This window comes from Haliotis rufescens, unplaced genomic scaffold (assembly GCF_023055435.1).
Source record: "Haliotis rufescens isolate VD_foot unplaced genomic scaffold, xgHalRufe1.0.p SCAF_14, whole genome shotgun sequence".
Classification (NCBI taxonomy): domain Eukaryota; kingdom Metazoa; phylum Mollusca; class Gastropoda; order Lepetellida; family Haliotidae; genus Haliotis; species Haliotis rufescens.
In genome coordinates, this window is record NW_025963824.1 from 34,260,808 (window position 1) to 34,282,440 (window position 21,633).

The 21,633-nt window shown below is 43.6% G+C and overlaps 1 protein-coding gene across 2 annotated transcripts; it reads left to right on the plus strand.

Moving 5' to 3' along the window:
• The first annotated feature begins 25 nt into the window (after positions 1 to 25).
• On the plus strand, positions 26 to 21,363 carry LOC124121954. Of its 2 annotated transcripts, none has more exons than XM_048395323.1 (3): positions 26 to 169; positions 6,711 to 6,757; positions 17,773 to 21,363. In XM_048395323.1, the coding sequence occupies exons 2-3, from the start codon at positions 6,724 to 6,726 to the stop codon at positions 19,398 to 19,400; spliced, it is 1,662 nt and encodes a 553-aa protein (XP_048251280.1). In that variant the 5' UTR covers positions 26 to 169; positions 6,711 to 6,723; the 3' UTR covers positions 19,401 to 21,363. The 2 variants fall into 2 exon arrangements, with proteins under 2 accessions (XP_048251280.1, XP_048251281.1); XM_048395324.1 differs by having other exon boundaries at positions 36 to 169; positions 6,714 to 6,757.
• Positions 21,364 to 21,633: the final 270 nt, after the last annotated feature.

Sequence of the window (21,633 nt, forward strand, 5' to 3'; positions counted from 1 at the left end):
TACAATAATACCAGCTCAAGTCGGCTCGTCCTTTACTCGCAACAGGTTCATACAAGTGTAAGTATGCTTCGACTGAATTGGTGTGCTTTGTCAGTCGGCACACCAGGGTGGGAGTAACCATACAGACGGCGTAGCGAGTCTTAAGGAACTTATCTCCGCACCAGTCTCTGTGAGTATAAGCAGTAAGGTAGCGTCCTTGTGACACTCTCATTTTATGTCTCTACAGTGTTGTATGTGTATAGATTGAGTTTTGAAATTGTGACTATATCTAATACCAGGGAAAGGGCACTCTAAGTGGGAAGAACTTGTCTCCAAATCCCACTCGCTTCTGTATAATAGTGACGGGCTGTGTCACAGAGACGGGGTGTGTGTCACAGTGACAGGTGTGTCACAGTAATGGGTTGTGTCACAGTGACAGGGTGTGTGTCACAGTGACAGGTGTGTCACAGTAATGGGGTGTGTCACAGTGACAGGTGTGTCACAGTAATGGGGTGTGCCATAGTGACGGGTGAGTGTCAGTGACAGATTTTTTATCGTAGTGACAGGGATCTGTATCAAATGTGTGATAGTGATTGAGATGTGTGTAAACGTTACGGAGAGGTGTGTGTCCTACTGACAGATGGATGTGTGTGTGTCATTGTGTGACAGTGATGTGTGTCATAGTAACTGTTAACACTCCCCCTTTCTCTCACCACCTAACCCTTTCTCTCACCCTCTAACCCTTTCTCCCGCCCCCTACCCCTTTCTCTCACCCTCTACCCCCTTCTCCCGCCCTCTACCCCCTTCTCCAACCCCCTACCCCTATCTCTCACCCCCTACCCCTTTCTCCCACCCTCTACCCCTTTCTCTCACCCTCTACCCCTTTCTCTCACCCTCTACCCCTTTCTCTCACCCTCTACCCCTTTCTCTCACCCTCTACCCCTTTCTCTCACCCTCTACCCCTTTCTCTTACCCCCTACCCCCTTCTCTTACCCCCTACCCCTTTCTCCCACCCTCTACCCCTTTCTCTCACCCTCTACCCCTTTCTCTCACCCTCTACCCCTTTCTCTTACCCCCTACCCCTTTCTCTTACCCCCTACCCCCTTCTCTTACCCCCTACCCCCTTCTCCCACCCCTTTCCCTCGGCCTCCAACCCTTTCTCTCACCCTCTACCCCTTTCTCTCACCCTCTACCCCTTTCTCTTACCCCCTACCCCCTTCTCCCACCCTCTACCCCTTTCTCCCACCCTCTACCCCTTTTTTCACCCCTACCCTGGCCCACGCCCCCTCCTCATTGTGAAAGAAGTGATTACCACGAGGAAGGTTGTGACTGTTCCCCCAACTATTGTATGCCGGGTGTAGGGAAAAGTGAAATACTTTTTCCAGGTATCGGTTGGCGTGTACAGTAAATCCCCTGTGAGACGCCGGATCCCTGATGGACGGCAGGTAACGACGGCGGATCAAATAGAGGGCAAGTCTCTCACATACGTCGGCTCCTAATAAATGAATGATCCTAACGGAGAGACAATGTTTTCAGTAATAGGCCCCGTTTACGATCACACAAAAGTGTACCTGCATGAGTATATTACATTACTTTACTCACAAACAGACAAAAATAAAATAATAATATTCCTTATTTGTTAACACTGAAAATTACAAGCCTAAATAATGGACAGTTTCAAACTTCTCTGACGTCATACCGTTTGTGAACACGTGTGGTGGGGTGCCTTACGATGTTGATCAAAAATTTACTCCTTACAGCGGCGTAGGCCTCGCAAACAAATAAAACACTGTTCTATAGTTAACCATGAAGGGGATGGTACATTCCTATATCTGGTACTTTCAGTCCTAGGTCTGTCTTCCACATCTCAGTCTAGAGTCAAGATTAATTCTTAAATATGAAGCAAAATCAACACAAGAATAAGTTTCAACAAGTAAATATGGGGAATATGAATGTGATGCTTGTGGTAGCCGACAGTACAGTAGGCGATATACTAGCCCAAATAATCACAAACAGCTGTGTGGTTGAGGCTGATGACGTTTGTTGTGAATTGCATCGACGCATGTACGTTCGTCAGCCAATGACAATGAAATACCATAAGCAAATGTAACATAACAGCTAATAAATATGTACAGTCTGTTACAGTTACTCTTTGTATTTCTAAAATATAGATATCACTTTCCAATATCTGAGATGACATTACATAGTCGTGGAAGATAGAATATTTATACAATATCTGAGATGACATCACATAATCGTGGATGATAGAATATTTATACAATATCTGAGATGACATCACATAATCGTGGATGATAGAATATTTATACAATATCTGAGATGACATCACATAATCGTGGATGATAGAATATTTATACACTATCTGAGGTGACATCATATAATCGTGGATGATAGAATATTTATACAATATGTGAGGTGACATCACATAATCGTGGATGATAGAATATTTATACACTATCTGAGGTGACATCACATAATCGTGGATGATAGAATATTTATACAATATCTGAGGTGACATCACATAATCGTGGATGATGGAATATTTATACACTATCTGAGGTGACATCACATAATCGTGGATGATAGAATATTTATACAATATCTGAGGTGACATCACATAATCGTGGATGATAGAATATTTATACAATATCTGAGGTGACATCACATAATCGTGGAAGATAGAATATTTATACAATATCTGACGTGACATCACATAATTGTGGATGATAGAATATTTATACAATATCTGAGGTGACATCACATAATCGTGGATGATAGAATATTTATACAATATCTGAGATGACATCACATACCAGATAGGTGAAACCTGTACTGGTAATACCGGTGACCAATGCACTCACGGCGAACGTTGCCAGTGACAAATCTGCATAATAAAGAAATAGATATGCAGAAGTGATAGCCTATGATAAAATAATGTGTAAAAATATATAATACAACAGCCACTCATATCAGACATACAACACTCATACACCTGCACTTTCTAAGATACATCACTCAAACATACAGACATACATTTACGTTACATTATTGAACACAGGGGCTTAACATACAATACTTAGTATTAAACTCAAAACCTAAATATATAAAAACTATCTTAAACAGATAATAATGTCTCACTGAACAGTGAGTTCATCAAGAACTATACATACATACACGATATATTATGTTTCTAATCAATCAAATGAAGAATGCATTCCAAAATATATCATTTCTAATCGTAATAATTAGAAATCATCCACTCACATGATGAGAAACCTGACTCAATACGGCAATACATCTATCCGAGTATAAAATCTGTCTTTCCTTGTCAGGTGAAAATAGGAAACTGATGTCTAAAATGTAATATATAAACGTTGAGGTTGTAGCTATGGTCAGCTTGGCCTATCAACGGCACAACAGACTGTGCCGGGGCAAAAAGTGGAATATGAACACAAGGATAAGTTTCAACATGTAAATATGTGGAATATGAACACAAGGATAAGTTTCAACATGTAAATATGTGGAATATGAACACAAGGATCAGTTTCAACATGTAAATATGTGGAATATGAACACAAGGATAACCTTCAACATGTACATATGTGGAATATGAACACAAGGATCAGTTTCAACATGTAAATATGTGGAATATGAACACAAGGATCAGTTTCAACATGTAAATATGTGGCATATGAACACAAGGATAAGTTTCAACATGTAAATATGTGGAATATGAACACAAGGATAAGTTTCAACATGTAAATATGTGGAATATGAACACAAGGATCAGTTTCAACATGTAAATATGTGGAATATGAACACAAGGATCAGTTTCAACATGTAAATATGTGGAATATGAACACAAGGATCAGTTTCAACATGTAAATATGTGGAATATGAACACAAGGATAAGTTTCAACATGTAAATATGTGGAATATGAACACAAGGATCAGTTTCAACATGTAAATATGTGGAATATGAACACAAGGATAAGTTTCAACATGTAAATATGTGGAATATGAATAAAAGGATCAGTTTCAACATGTAAATATGTGCAATATGAATAAAAGGATCAGTTTCAACATGTAAATATGCGGAATATGAACACAAGGATCAGTTTCAACATGTAAATATGTGGAATATGAACACAAGGATAAGTTTCAACATGTAAATATGTGGAATATGAACACAAGGATCAGTTTCAACATGTAAATATGTGGAATATGAACACAAGGATAAGTTTCAACATGTAAATATGTGGAATATGAACACAAGGATCAGTTTCAACATGTAAATATGTGGAATATGAACACAAGGATCAGTTTCAACATGTAAATATGTGGAATATGAACACAAGGATAAGTTTCAACATGTAAATATGTGGAATATGAATAAAAGGATCAGTTTCAACATGTAAATATTTGCAATATGAACACAAGGATAAGTTTCAACATGAAAATATGTGGAATATGATCACAAGGATCAGTTTCAACATGTAAATATGTGGAATATGAACACAAGGATAAGTTTCAACATGTAAATATGTGGAATATGAACACAAGGATAAGTTTCAACATGTAAATATGTACAATATGAACACAAGGATCAGTTTCAAGATGTTAATATGTGGAATATGAACACAAGGATAAGTTTCAACATGTAAATATGTGGAATATGAACACAAGGATCAGTTTCAACATGTAAATATGTGGAATATCAACACAAGGATAAGTTTCAACATGTAAATATGTGGAATATGAACACAAGGATCAGTTTCAACATGTAAATATGTGGAATATGAACACAAGGATAAGTTTCAACACGTAAATATGTGGAATATGAACACAAGGATAAGTTTCAACATGTAAATATGTGGAATATGAACACAAGGATAAGTTTCAACATGTAAATATGTGGAATATGAACACAAGGATAAGTTTCAACATGTAAATATGTGGAATATGAACACAAGGATAAGTTTCAACATGTAAATATGTGGAATATGAACACAAGGATCAGTTTCAACATGTAAATATGTGGAATATGAACAAAAGGATCAGTTTCAACATGTAAATATGTGGAATATGAACACAAGGATAAGTTTAAACATGTAAATATGTGGAATATGAACACAAGGATAAGTTTCAACATGTAAATATGTGGAATATGAACACAAGGATAAGTTTCAACATGTAAATCTGTGGAATATGAACACAAGGATAAGTTTCAACATGTAAATATGTGGAATATGAACACAAGGATCAGTTTCAACATGTAAATATGTGGAATATGAACACAAGGATCAGTTTCAACATGTAAATATGTGGAATATGAACACAAGGATCAGTTTCAACATGTAAATATGTGGAATATGAACACAAGGATCAGTTTCAACATGTAAATATGTGGAATATGAACACAAGGATCAGTTTCAACATGTAAATATGTGGAATATGAACACAAGGATAAGTTTCAACCAGTAATTATGAAGCAATATCAACATAAAGATAAGTTTCAACCTGTAATTATGGAGCAATATCAAGATAAAGATAAGTTTCAACATGTAATTATGGAGCAAATTCAACACAAAGATATGTTTCAACATGCACATATGGAGCAATATCAACACTAGGATAACCTGCAACATGTAAATATGTAGAATATCAACACAAGGATACTTTTCAACCTGTAAATATGGAGCAATATCATCAGAAAGATAACCTTCAACATGTAAATATGTGGAATATGAACACAAGGATAAGTTTCAACATGTAAATATGGAGCACTATCAACACAATGATCAAAGGAATAAGTCTCAAGCACTAGGCAGATAGGTTCCCCGGTCACGGTTCATGGCTGGCTGGTGTCTCCTGATGTCAATGGCTTCTTGTAGTTTTCTTTGTCGCGGTCTGGTAGCCTAGTGGTTAAAGCGTTCGCTCGTCACGCCGAAGACCCGGGTTCGAATCCCGACATGGGCACAATGTGTGAAGCCCATTTCTGGTGTCCCCCGCCGTGATATTGCTCGAACATTGCAAAAAGCGGCGTAAAACCATTCTCACTCACTCATTTACCCACTCAGGATGTGTTCGGAAATAGCAGTTTTAATGTCTAGTTTGTTAACAGAGGTCCGATGTTCTTTGAGTCTGGTGTTGAGGGGTCTAAGGGTTTCTCCATTGTACTGGTGGCCACAGTTGCAACCTACCAAGGCCCTGCCACTTATGACATTTCCCGCCCCATCAAGAACAAAGCCAACATAGATGTCACCTTCTCTAGCGGCAAGGCCAATGGCAAAGGCACAAGCAGCGCAAGTCCCAACCCCCGAGGATGCATATACCGGATACCCTGTAACTGTGGCCACCGGTACATTGGAGAAACCTATTGGAGAAAGCCCCACAACACCTGGTCGCGTCTTCCTCATTCTAAATACTCATGTCACAGACCCTGACCCTGACCCGGTACCAAGCTAGACCTGACTGAGTTTCTTCCGTGCACTCCGTGTGGACCGGTGCTCGTGTTATCAATCACTGGTGTGCAGTCTGCGTCGACACAGCTGATGTATGGAGGACACCACAGAGAAGCATCCACATACTGTAGGCATGCTCCTAGTTTGGTCCTATTATCGAGTATTAAACTGATTGACTTGTGAAAGGCTTGGCACGAGGGCATGAAATGAATAGGTTGGTAATACAGACATTTCCTGTTCATATTTCAGCAGCCGCGGGACGATGGGGCGTTCCAAAAAACGGCTTTGGAAGTACGGTGAGTTTACCCAGTACCCTGCTCCACAACACTAATATGTACACCACGCTGTCACTAACCAGAACACCATGCTGTCACTAACCAGAACACCATGCTCTCACTAACCAGAACACCATGCTGTCACTAACCAGAACACCATGCTGTCACTAACCAGAACACCATGCTCTCACTAACCAGAACACCATGCTGTCACTAACCAGAACACCATGCTGTCACTAACCAGAACACCATGCTGTCACTAACCAGAACACCATGCCGTCACTAACCAGAACACCATGCCGTCACTAACCAGAACACCATGCTGTCACTAACCAGAACACCATGCTGTCACTAACCAGAACACCATGCTGTCACTAACCAGAACACCATGCTGTCACTAACCAGAACACCATGCTGTCACTAACCAGAACACCATGCCGTCACTAACCAGAACACCATGCTGTCACTAACCAGAACACCATGCTGTCACTAACCAGAACACCATGCTGTCACTAACCAGAACACCATGCCGTCACTAACCAGAACACCATGCTGTCACTAACCAGAACACCATGCTGTCACTAACCAGAACACCATGCTCTCACTAACCAGAACACCATGCTGTCACTAACCAGAACACCATGCTGTCACTAACCAGAACACCATGCTGTCACTAACCAGAACACCATGCTGTCACTAACCAGAACACCATGCCGTCACTAACCAGAACACCATGCTCTCACTAACCAGAACACCATGCTGTCACTAACCAGAACACCATGCTGTCACTAACCAGAACACCATGCTGTCACTAACCAGAACACCATGCTGTCACTAACCAGAACACCATGCTGTCACTAACCAGAACACCATGCTGTCACTAACCAGAACACCATGCCGTCACTAACCAGAACACCATGCTGTCACTAACCAGAACACCATGCTGTCACTAACCAGAACACCATGCTGTCACTAACCAGAACACCATGCTGTCACTAACCAGAACACCATGCTCTCACTAACCAGAACACCATGCTCTCACTAACCAGAACACCATGCTGTCACTAACCAGAACACCATGCTGTCACTAACCAGAACACCATGCTCTCACTAACCAGAACACCATGCTGTCACTAACCAGAACACCATGCTGTCAATAACCCGAACACCATGCTGTCACTAACCAGAACACCATGCTGTCACTAACCAGAACACCATGCTGTCACTAACCAGAACACCATGCTGTCACTAACCAGAACACCATGCTGTCACTAACCAGAACACCATGCTGTCACTAACCAGAACACCATGCTGTCACTAACCAGAACACCATGCTGTCACTAACCAGAACACCATGCTCTCACTAACCAGAACACCATGCTGTCACTAACCAGAACACCATGCTGTCACTAACCAGAACACCATGCTGTCACTAACCAGAACACCATGCTGTCACTAACCAGAACACCATGCTGTCACTAACCAGAACACCATGCTGTCACTAACCAGAACACCATGCTGTCACTAACCAGAACACCATGCTGTCACTAACCCGAACACCATGGTCTCACTAACCAGAACACCATGCTGTTACTAACCAGAACACCATGCTGTCACTAGCCAGAACACCATGCTGTCACTAACCAGAACACCATGCTGTCACTAACCAGAACACCATGCTGTCACTAACCAGAACACCATGGTCTCACTAACCAGAACACCATGCTCTCACTAACCAGAACACCATGCTGTCACTAACCAGAACACCATGCTCTCACTAACCAGAACACCATGCTCTCACTAACCAGAACACCATTCTGTTACTAACCAGAACACCATGCTGTCACTAACCAGAACACCATGCTGTCACTAACCAGAACACCATGCTGTCACTAACCAGAACACCATGCTGTCACTAACCAGAACACCATTCTGTCACTAACCAGAACACCATGCTGTCACTAACCAGAACACCATGCTGTCACTAACCAGAACACCATGCTGTCACTAACCAGAACACCATGCTGTCACTAACCAGAACACCATGCTGTCACTAACCAGAACACCATGCTGTCACTAACCAGAACACCATGCTGTCACTAACCAGAACACCATGCTCTCACTAACCAGAACACCATGCTCTCACTAACCAGAACACCATGCTGTCACTAACCAGAACACCATGCTGTCACTAACCAGAACACCATGCTCTCACTAACCAGAACACCATGCTGTCACTAACCAGAACACCATGCTCTCACTAACCAGAACACCATGCTGTCACTAACCAGAACACCATTCTGTCACTAACCAGAACACCATGCTCTCACTAACCAGAACACCATGCTCTCACTAACCAGAACACCATGCTCTCACTAACCAGAACACCATGCTGTCACTAACCAGAACACCATGCTGTCACTAACCAGAACACCATGCTCTCACTAACCAGAACACCATGCTCTCACTAACCAGAACACCATGCTCTCACTAACCAGAACACCATGCTGTTACTAACCAGAACACCATGCTGTCACTAACCAGAACACCATGGTCTCACTAACCAGAACACCATGCTGTTACTAACCAGAACACCATGCTGTCACTAGCCAGAACACCATGCTGTCACTAACCAGAACACCATGCTCTCACTAACCAGAACACCATGCTGTCACTAGCCAGAACACCATGCTCTCACTAACCAGAACACCATGCTCTCACTAACCAGAACACCATGCTGTAACTAATATATGAACAACGTGTTATCACTAATCAGAAAATTGTTCAAAATAACTAATAACAATCCCGTTCTTTGATTAATCAGAACACTATGCTATAACCAATCATACCACACTTCTGTAACTAATCACAACACCTTGCTATATCCAATCATACTACCGTGCTAAAACAAATGATAAACACAGTTAACAGTGATGTGACTTATCATATTGCAGCTCCAGATCTAATCATACCATCGTTCCTTAACTAATCATAACTCACATTCATATCTAATCACAACATATAACTAACAATACCACTGTACAATGTTGTTATCACCATCATGTGACAGACTCTAACTGTTCAATGTATGACAGACGTGTGGTGTGACTCAAACTGTTCCATGTATGACAGACGTGTTGTGTGACTCTAACTGTTCCATGTATGACAGACGTGTGGTGTGCATCTAACTGTTCCATGTATGACAGACGTGTGGTGTGACTCTAACTGTTCCATGTATGACAGTTGTGTGGTGTGACTCTAACTGTTCCATGTATGACAGACGTGTGGTGTGACTCTAACTGTTCCATGTATGACAGACGTGTGGTGTGACTCTAACTGTTCCATGTATGACAGACGTGTGTTGTGACTCTAACTGTTCCATGTATGACAGACGTGTGGTGTGACTCTAACTGTTCCATGTATGACATACGTGTGTTGGGAATCTAACTGTTCCATGTATGACAGACGTGTGGTGTGACTCTAACTGTTCCATGTATGACAGACGTGTGGTGGGACTCTAACTGTTCCATGTATGACAGACGAGTAGTGTGACTCTAACTGTTCCATGTATGACAGACGTGTTCTGTAACTCTAACTGTTCAATGTATGACAGACGTGTGGTGGGACTCTAACTGTTCCATGTATGACAGACGTGTGGTGGGACTCTAACTTTTCCATGTATGAGAGACGTGTGGTTTGACTTCACTGTTCCATGTATGACAGACGTGTGGTGGGACTCTAACTGTTCCATGTATGACAGACGTGTGGTGTGACTCTAACTGTTCCATGTATGACAGACGTGTGTTGGGAATCTAACTGTTCCATGTATGACAGACGTGTGGTGTGCCTCTAACTGTATTATGTATGACAGACGTGTGGTGTGCCTCTAGCTGTTCCATGTATGACAGACGTGTACTGTAACTCTAACTGTTCCATGTATGACAGACGTGTGGTGTGCCTCTAACTGTTCCATGTATGACAGACGTGTGGTGTAACTCTAACTGTTCCATGTATGACAGACGTGTGGTGTGCCTCTAACTGTTCCATGTATGACAGACGTGTGTTGTGCCTCTAACTGTTCCATGTATGACAGACGTGTGGTGTGCCTCTAACTGTATTATGTATGACAGACGTGTGGTGTGACTCTAACTGTTCCATGTATGACAGACGTGTGTTGTGCCTCTAACTGTTCCATGTATGACAGACGTGTGGTGTGCCTCTAACTGTATTATGTATGACAGACGTGTGGTGTGCCTCTAACTGTTCCATGTATGACAGACGTGTGGTGTGACTCTAACTGTTCCATGTATGACAGACGTGTGGTGTGCCTCTAACTGTATTATGTATGACAGACGTGTGGTGTGACTCTAACTGTTCCATGTATGACAGACGTGTTTTTTTACTCTAACTGTTCCATGTATGACAGACGTGCGGAGTGACTTTAACTGTTCCATGTATGACAGACGTGTGGTGTGACTCTAACTGTTCCATGTATGACAGACGTGTGGTGGGACTCTAACTGGTCCATGTATGACAGGCTCGGGTGGGACTCTAACTGTTCCATGTATGACAGACGTGTGGTGGGACTCTAACTGTTTCATGTATGACAGACGTGTGGTGGGACTCTAACTGTTCCATGTATGAGAGACGTGTGGTTTGACTTCACTGTTCCATGTATGACAGACGTGTGGTGGGACTCTAACTGTTCCATGTATGACAGACGTGTGGTGTGACTCTAACTGTTCCATGTATGACAGACGTGTGGTGGGAATCTAACTGTTCCATGTATGACAGACGTGTGGTGTGCCTCTAACTGTATTATGTATGACAGACGTGTGGTGTGCCTCTAACTGGTCCATGTATGACAGACGTGTACTGTAACTCTAACTGTTCCATGTATGACAGACGTGTGGTGTGCCTCTAACTGTTCCATGTATGACAGACGTGTGGTGTAACTCTAACTGTTCCATGTATGACAGACGTGTACTGTAACTTTAACTGTTCCATGTATGACAGACGTGTGTTGTGCCTCTAACTGTTCCATGTATGACAGACGTGTGGTGTGCCTCTAACTGTATTATGTATGACAGACGTGTGGTGTGCCTCTAACTGTTCCATGTATGACAGACGTGTGGTGTGCCTCTAACTGTTCCATGTATGACAGACGTGTGGTGTGACTCTAACTGTTCCATGTATGACAGACGTGTGGTGTGCCTCTAACTGTATTATGTATGACAGACGTGTGGTGTGCCTCTAACTGTTCCATGTATGACAGACGTGTTTTTTTACTCTAACTGTTCCATGTTTGAGAGACGTGCGGTGTGACTTTAACTGTTCCATGTATGACAGACGTGTGTTGGGACTCTAACTGTTACATGTATGACAGACGTGTTTTATTACTCTAACTGTTCCATGCATAACAGACTTGTGGTGTGACTTTAACTGGTCCATGTATGACAGACGTGTGTTGTGACTCTAACTGTTCCATGTATGACAGACGTGTGGTGTGACTCTAACTGGTCCATGTATGACAGACGTGTGGTGTGATTCTAACTGTTCCATGTATGACAGATGTGTGGTGGGACTCTAACTGTTCCATGTATGACAGACGAGTAGTGTGACTAACTGTTCCATGTATGACAGACGTGTGGTTGGACTCTAACTGTTCCATGTTTGACAGACGTGTTGTTTGACATCACTGTTCCATGTATGACAGACGTGTGGTTTGTCTCGAACTGTTCCATGTATGACAGACGTGTGTTGGGACTCTAACTGTTACATGTATGACAGACGTGTGTTGTGACTTTAACTGTTCCATGTATGACAGACGTGTGGTTTGACTCTAACTGTTCCATGTATGACAGACGTGTGGTGTGACTTTAACTGTTCCATGTATGACAGACGTGTGGTGTGACTTTAACTGGTCCATGTATGACAGACGTGTTTTATTACTCTAACTGGTCCATGTATGACAGACGTATGGTGTGACTCTAACTGTTCCATGTATGACAGACGTGTGTTGTGACTCTAACTGTTCCATGTATGACAGACGTGTGGTGTGACTCTAACTGTTCAATGTATGACAGACGTGTGGTTTGACTCTAACTGTTCCATGTATGACAGACGTGTGGTTTGTCTCGAACTGTTCCATGTATGACAGACGTGTGTTGGGACTCTAACTGGTCCATGTATGACAGACGTGTAGTGTGACTCTAACTGTTCCATGTATGACAGACGTGTTCTGTAACTCTAACTGTTCAATGTATGACAGACGTGTGGTGGGACTCTAACTGTTCCATGTATGACAGACGTGTGGTGGGACTCTAACTGTTCCATGTATGACAGACGTGTGGTTTGGCTTCACTGTTCCATGTATGACAGACGTGTGGTTTGACTCTAACTGTTCCATGTATGAGAGACGTGTGGTTGGACTCTAACTGTTCCATGTTTGACAGACGTGTTGTTTGACATCACTGTTCCATGTATGACAGACGTGTGGTTTGTCTCGAACTGTTCCATGTATGACAGACGTATAGTGTGACTCTAACTGTTCCATGTATGACAGACGTGTGTTGTGACTCTAACTGTTCAATGTATGACAGACGTGTGGTGTGACTCAAACTGTTCCATGTATGACAGACGTGTTGTGTGACTCTAACTGTTCCATGTATGACAGACGTGTGGTGTGCATCTAACTGTTCCATGTATGACAGACGTGTGGTGTGACTCTAACTGTTCCATGTATGACAGTTGTGTGGTGTGACTCTAACTGTTCCATGTATGACAGACGTGTGGTGTGACTCTAACTGTTCCATGTATGACAGACGTGTGGTGTGACTCTAACTGTTCCATGTATGACAGACGTGTGTTGTGACTCTAACTGTTCCATGTATGACAGACGTGTGGTGTGACTCTAACTGTTCCATGTATGACATACGTGTGTTGGGAATCTAACTGTTCCATGTATGACAGACGTGTGGTGTGACTCTAACTGTTCCATGTATGACAGACGTGTGGTGGGACTCTAACTGTTCCATGTATGACAGACGAGTAGTGTGACTCTAACTGTTCCATGTATGACAGACGTGTTCTGTAACTCTAACTGTTCAATGTATGACAGACGTGTGGTGGGACTCTAACTGTTCCATGTATGACAGACGTGTGGTGGGACTCTAACTTTTCCATGTATGAGAGACGTGTGGTTTGACTTCACTGTTCCATGTATGACAGACGTGTGGTGGGACTCTAACTGTTCCATGTATGACAGACGTGTGGTGTGACTCTAACTGTTCCATGTATGACAGACGTGTGTTGGGAATCTAACTGTTCCATGTATGACAGACGTGTGGTGTGCCTCTAACTGTATTATGTATGACAGACGTGTGGTGTGCCTCTAACTGTTCCATGTATGACAGACGTGTACTGTAACTCTAACTGTTCCATGTATGACAGACGTGTGGTGTGCCTCTAACTGTTCCATGTATGACAGACGTGTGGTGTAACTCTAACTGTTCCATGTATGACAGACGTGTGGTGTGCCTCTAACTGTTCCATGTATGACAGACGTGTGTTGTGCCTCTAACTGTTCCATGTATGACAGACGTGTGGTGTGCCTCTAACTGTATTATGTATGACAGACGTGTGGTGTGACTCTAACTGTTCCATGTATGACAGACGTGTGTTGTGCCTCTAACTGTTCCATGTATGACAGACGTGTGGTGTGCCTCTAACTGTATTATGTATGACAGACGTGTGGTGTGCCTCTAACTGTTCCATGTATGACAGACGTGTGGTGTGACTCTAACTGTTCCATGTATGACAGACGTGTGGTGTGCCTCTAACTGTATTATGTATGACAGACGTGTGGTGTGACTCTAACTGTTCCATGTATGACAGACGTGTTTTTTTACTCTAACTGTTCCATGTATGACAGACGTGCGGAGTGACTTTAACTGTTCCATGTATGACAGACGTGTGGTGTGACTCTAACTGTTCCATGTATGACAGACGTGTGGTGGGACTCTAACTGGTCCATGTATGACAGGCTCGGGTGGGACTCTAACTGTTCCATGTATGACAGACGTGTGGTGGGACTCTAACTGTTTCATGTATGACAGACGTGTGGTGGGACTCTAACTGTTCCATGTATGAGAGACGTGTGGTTTGACTTCACTGTTCCATGTATGACAGACGTGTGGTGGGACTCTAACTGTTCCATGTATGACAGACGTGTGGTGTGACTCTAACTGTTCCATGTATGACAGACGTGTGGTGGGAATCTAACTGTTCCATGTATGACAGACGTGTGGTGTGCCTCTAACTGTATTATGTATGACAGACGTGTGGTGTGCCTCTAACTGGTCCATGTATGACAGACGTGTACTGTAACTCTAACTGTTCCATGTATGACAGACGTGTGGTGTGCCTCTAACTGTTCCATGTATGACAGACGTGTGGTGTAACTCTAACTGTTCCATGTATGACAGACGTGTACTGTAACTTTAACTGTTCCATGTATGACAGACGTGTGTTGTGCCTCTAACTGTTCCATGTATGACAGACGTGTGGTGTGCCTCTAACTGTATTATGTATGACAGACGTGTGGTGTGCCTCTAACTGTTCCATGTATGACAGACGTGTGGTGTGCCTCTAACTGTTCCATGTATGACAGACGTGTGGTGTGACTCTAACTGTTCCATGTATGACAGACGTGTGGTGTGCCTCTAACTGTATTATGTATGACAGACGTGTGGTGTGACTCTAACTGTTCCATGTATGACAGACGTGTTTTTTTACTCTAACTGTTCCATGTTTGAGAGACGTGCGGTGTGACTTTAACTGTTCCATGTATGACAGACGTGTGTTGGGACTCTAACTGTTACATGTATGACAGACGTGTTTTATTACTCTAACTGTTCCATGCATAACAGACTTGTGGTGTGACTTTAACTGGTCCATGTATGACAGACGTGTGTTGTGACTCTAACTGTTCCATGTATGACAGACGTGTGGTGTGACTCTAACTGGTCCATGTATGACAGACGTGTGGTGTGATTCTAACTGTTCCATGTATGACAGATGTGTGGTGGGACTCTAACTGTTCCATGTATGACAGACGAGTAGTGTGACTCTAACTGTTCCATGTATGACAGACGTGTTCTGTAACTCTAACTGTTCAATGTATGACAGACGTGTGGTGGGACTCTAACTGTTCCATGTATGACAGACGTGTGGTGGGACTCTAACTGTTCCATGTATGACAGACGTGTGGTTTGGCTTCACTGTTCCATGTATGACAGACGTGTGGTTTGACTCTAACTGTTCCATGTATGACAGACGTGTGGTTGGACTCTAACTGTTCCATGTTTGACAGACGTGTTGTTTGACATCACTGTTCCATGTATGACAGACGTGTGGTTTGTCTCGAACTGTTCCATGTATGACAGACGTGTGTTGGGACTCTAACTGTTACATGTATGACAGACGTGTGTTGTGACTTTAACTGTTCCATGTATGACAGACGTGTGGTTTGACTCTAACTGTTCCATGTATGACAGACGTGTGGTGTGACTTTAACTGTTCCATGTATGACAGACGTGTGGTGTGACTTTAACTGGTCCATGTATGACAGACGTGTTTTATTACTCTAACTGGTCCATGTATGACAGACGTATGGTGTGACTCTAACTGTTCCATGTATGACAGACGTGTGTTGTGACTCTAACTGTTCCATGTATGACAGACGTGTGGTGTGACTCTAACTGTTCAATGTATGACAGACGTGTGGTTTGACTCTAACTGTTCCATGTATGACAGACGTGTGGTTTGTCTCGAACTGTTCCATGTATGACAGACGTGTGTTGGGACTCTAACTGGTCCATGTATGACAGACGTGTAGTGTGACTCTAACTGTTCCATGTATGACAGACGTGTTCTGTAACTCTAACTGTTCAATGTATGACAGACGTGTGGTGGGACTCTAACTGTTCCATGTATGACAGACGTGTGGTGGGACTCTAACTGTTCCATGTATGACAGACGTGTGGTTTGGCTTCACTGTTCCATGTATGACAGACGTGTGGTTTGACTCTAACTGTTCCATGTATGAGAGACGTGTGGTTGGACTCTAACTGTTCCATGTTTGACAGACGTGTTGTTTGACATCACTGTTCCATGTATGACAGACGTGTGGTTTGTCTCGAACTGTTCCATGTATGACAGACGTATGGTGTGACTCTAACTGTTCCATGTATGACAGACGTGTGTTGTGACTCTAACTGTTCCATGTATGACAGACGTGTGGTGTGACTCTAACTGTTCCATGTATGACAGACGTGTGGTTTGACTCTAACTGTTCCATGTATGACAGACGTGTGGTTTGTCTCGAACTGTTCCATGTATGACAGACGTGTGTTGGGACTCTAACTGGTCCATGTATGACAGACGTGTAGTGTGCCTCTAACTGGTCCATGTATGACAGGCGTGTGGTGTGACTCTAACTGTTCCATGTATGACAGACGTGTTGTTTGACTTCACTGTTCCATGTATGACAGACGTGTGGTGTGACTCTAACTGTTCCATGTATGACAGACGTGTGGTGGAACTCTAACTGTTCCATGTATGACAGACGTGTTGTTTGACATCACTGTTCCATGTATGACAGTTGTGTGGTTTGTCTCTAACTGTTCCATGTATGACAGACGTGTGTTGGGACTCTAACTGTTCCATGTATGACAGACGTGTAGTGTGCCTGTAACTGTTCCATGTATGACAGGCGTGTGGTGTGACTCTAACTGTTCCATGTATGACAGACGTGTTGTTTGACTTCACTGTTTCATGTATGACAGTTGTGTGGTTTGTCTCGAACTGTTCCATGTATGACAGACCTGTAGTGTGACTCTAACTGGTCCATGTATGACAGACGTGTGGTGTGACTCTAACTGTTCCATGTATGACAGACCTGTAGTGTGACTCTAACTGTTCCATGTATGACAGACGTGTATTGTGATTCTAGCTATTCTGTGTTCTGTTTGCAGGTGGGAGAATCACTGCAGCTCTAGTTGTTTACCTACTGATGGCTTACGGCTACTTCCTGTACCGACACGAGTCACCTGGCACCCCTGTTACCATGGATACCTCTCTAGAAGAAGTGCCAGATACGCCAGTGTCAGCTACAAGAGCGTTTGAAGTGACGGGCAAGGGGGAATTCTCTCCTCGTAATACTACAAAGACTATTCCAAAGAAAAAGACTATTCCAAAGAAAAAGACTATTCCAAAGAAAAAGACTATTCCAAAGTCAATGACTGTTCATAATAAAAGCGAGACTCGCAAGTCTAGTAATACCACCAACGCTAGGTTCTTTACAAACGCTAGCGTAACCCCAACGACAAGTACACACATCCCCACGTCAACTACAAAGCAGGATAGGAAATCGGAAGAAATGCCAATTCTGACACCAGTATTTGGAGGTCGCCTTGGCAACCAGTTATTTGAATATGCCGCTGCTTACGCTATTGCCAAAATAAAAAACATGACGTTGTTTATTCCTGAGGGCAACGCCATCAACAAACTGTTCCACGTCGATAAAACGGTCGTAACGTTTCAAGGGTGCGCTTTTTGGCGCGATGTGTTTGTTGACTGTTGTACCTACCATGCCGAATTGGCTACGAAAATAAACAAACATGAATGTCAAAAGATCGGACTCTATCTTCAGTCATGGAAGTATTTCAAAGCGGTCGAAGCAAGCATAAGGCAACAGTTTAAATTCAAACAAAACATTGCAGACACTGCCTTTAGGAAACTGGTATCACTCAAACAGGAGTTCCTTTCCCGACACAGGAAAGCTGGCTGGCTGCCAAATCAGAGTGGTCACTCAACTCCAGTCATCCATGCTTCCACTCAGCCGAACACACCGAACAAGTCAACACTAGCCCCCCAGGCTGCCGATGTCTCACTGCGTGATGTGTCTGGGATAAGCACTGATCACCCACCGACTTCACACAAACAGGAGCACGTGACACGGGCTGGTTCTGGGAGAAGCACTGATCACCCACAGACTTCACACAAACAGGAGCACGTGACACGGGCTGGTTCTGGGAGAAGCACTGATCACCCACCGACTTCACACAAACAGGAGCACGTGACACGGGCTGGTTCTGGGAGAAGCACTGATCACCCACCGACTTCACACAAGCAGGAGCACGTGACACGGGCTGGTTCTGGAGGGGCTGGCTTAGTTACAGATGTGACCTATATCGGGGTGCACGTGAGGCGAGGGGACTACATGGCATCAGGTAGTAAACGCCAGGGACGTACCACTCCACCAGCGGAGTACTACATCCATGCGATGAACTATTTCCGAGCTATATACCCCAATGCTTTGTTCGTTGTTGGAGGAGATGATGGAGGTTGGGTGAATCGTAATATCGCCGCCGTGGATGTCGTTGTGCTGCAGAGGGAGTTGCCGGAAGTGGATCTTTGTGTATTTAGTATGTGCAATCATACTATCATAAGTGTCGGGAGTTTTGGTTGGTGGGCTGGTTTCCTGGCAGGGGGGACAACTGTGTATTATAACCGTCCTTTCCGAAACAACACGGACATGTCAAACTGGTACAAGGACTACCACACGGACTACGTGTGGCCTGGCTGGGTTCCGATGGAATGAAACCAACATCTTCAGAGGCAAGGGGGGAGGGCACAGATGGTCCAGTCGCATTTCGCTGTGCAGAGTTTCTCCAGAAACCTATGATTCTGTGTTTGAATCCTGGTTCACCCCAATTATGTTTCTAGGTTTGTCAGCACCATATACGTGCGCACGTTCACGTGGTGGGGTTGCAAGATACTTGTCTAAAGACGATGGTAACGCCTTAGTAAAATCCTTTTTTAGTTTAGTTGAGATTAGTCAGCATACTCTGAAAATATATCGTTTTGATTCACAGCTGAGGTATTGGTAAAACGAACACCCGGTGCATTGGTGTTTGCACTTTCTTAGAAGTGACGATTTTTTTCCCCATTCTCACTTTTCCCATTTTGACATTACCCATTTTGACCTTTCGCATTTTGACATTTCCAATTTTGAATTTCCCATTTTTTCTTCACAATCCTCTCATTAGCATCCTCGGTTCTTTCGACGACGTTTTGATTGTGTGACGTCACTTCTATTTTCGGAGAACTTACTGTCAGCATTGACGAGGGCACGTGTTTCGCTTCGATGGGTATCATGTTTGATCTATGATCAGCGGAACCGGAAACCATGATAAGCTGAAAGGCATTAAAAACGCACACCCATCATCATGCTAAAAGTCGGCGTTATCTGTGTCTGTGTGTCTAACAAGTGATCAGAAGTAAAGGGGTATACAGAGCAATGTCGAACATCAAATGTTTGAGTTTGAATCCCAACTGCCATGAACGCAGTGGCTTGACGACTAAAATCATGAAACCATGAAGGTGAAATGTGGGAAATCAGGTAGATCAGAAAAAAGTCATGATGCACGTGCAAAGTGGGGAATGGGCCCTATAAAAAACACAGTGCGGGCAGGGGTATCATGCATGATCATGATGCCATGGTTAAGCAGCCCACAGAGGAACCACGCCATAGGGATGTTGGGAGCTTGTCAGAGACGTTGCTGCGCACTTCAATGCCCATCGATCAACTGTTGTCCGACTGTAGCATCGTCACAGGACAACTGGGAGTGTAGCCGACCGTCCTCGACCAGGAACGCCGCCTGTGAGGCAGGACCAACTCATCATTGTGAGTCACCTTAGGAATCGCTTCAGAACAGCATGACAGACTGCCATTGGCGTGATGGGAACAAGGGGATGACCAATCAGTGATCGCACAGTCCGACGTCGCCTACTGCACGAAACATCCGGTGCCGTCGACTCTATCGTGGCCAGATATGGACTCACGCACACCGTCTTGCACGTCAACGTTGGGCAGGTGCAGGTGGTCGTCTTGCTCCCAGGCAATTGAGAGATGTTATCTTTTCAGATGAATCACGCTTCAACGTCAGTTTCCCAGATGGCCGCATTCGTATATACAGACGGAACCATGAACGTTTTGCCCGAAACTGCGTTATTGAACATGATCGTTTGGGAGGTGGAGGTGCCATGGTGTGGGGTGCAATTAATGCCAACTTTCGCCCTGACTTGGTTGTGATTCGTGGAAATGTCAACGCCCAACGTTACATTGACTCAGTGTTGCAACCTGAGCTCTTACCGTTGCTGAGAGGACGTCGACGTGGCGTTAACCAACTGGTGTTCCAACATGACAATGCCCGACCTCATACAGCTCACGTGACCCGGAATTTCTTGCAACAACACTATGTTCAGGTGTTAAATTGGCCCTCTCGATCGCCGGATTTGAATCCATTTGAACATTTGTGGGACGAGCTTGGTCGTAGGGTTCGACGTTAGTTGCAACCACCACAGACTCAACTCAACTCGAGGGCCAGTCAACAGACGTTTACTCTACGACTGTGCTTATCAAAGCTTAACAGACTTCAGACATGCATTGTTGCCCATTGTCGAGGGCATACACGTTATTAAACTTTGAACTTTGATTTCAATCCTCCTCTATTTGAGATGCTTTCCAGTCATGGGTTTGCATTAAAACCTGAGAAAAACAACATTATTTTGTCAAGATTGATCTCCCTTTCACGTTTTATTATCTTTTTATGTTATGTCATATGTGATATTAACTGGTGTGCGTTTTTAATGCCCCTCAGTATACATATGATGTGTGGATGTAGATATGTCAGGGATGTTTGTGTGTGTGTGGAGGGTGGGGGGTGGGGGGGGGGGGGGGGTGGGGGGGGGGGGGGGGATGGGTACGGACTGGCTAAATACAATCTCTGAGGGAATAATTCACTTATAAAAAAATGATAATCCGTTACATG

Bases quoted from the DNA above. Each gene is read 5' to 3' on its own strand.
- LOC124121954 (XM_048395323.1), top strand. From the start codon at position 6,724: ATGGGGCGTTCCAAAAAACGGCTTTGGAAGTACG. The intron at 6,758-17,772 runs GTGAGTTTACCC...TTCTGTTTGCAG, and splicing joins AAAACGGCTTTGGAAGTACG to GTGGGAGAATCACTGCAGCT.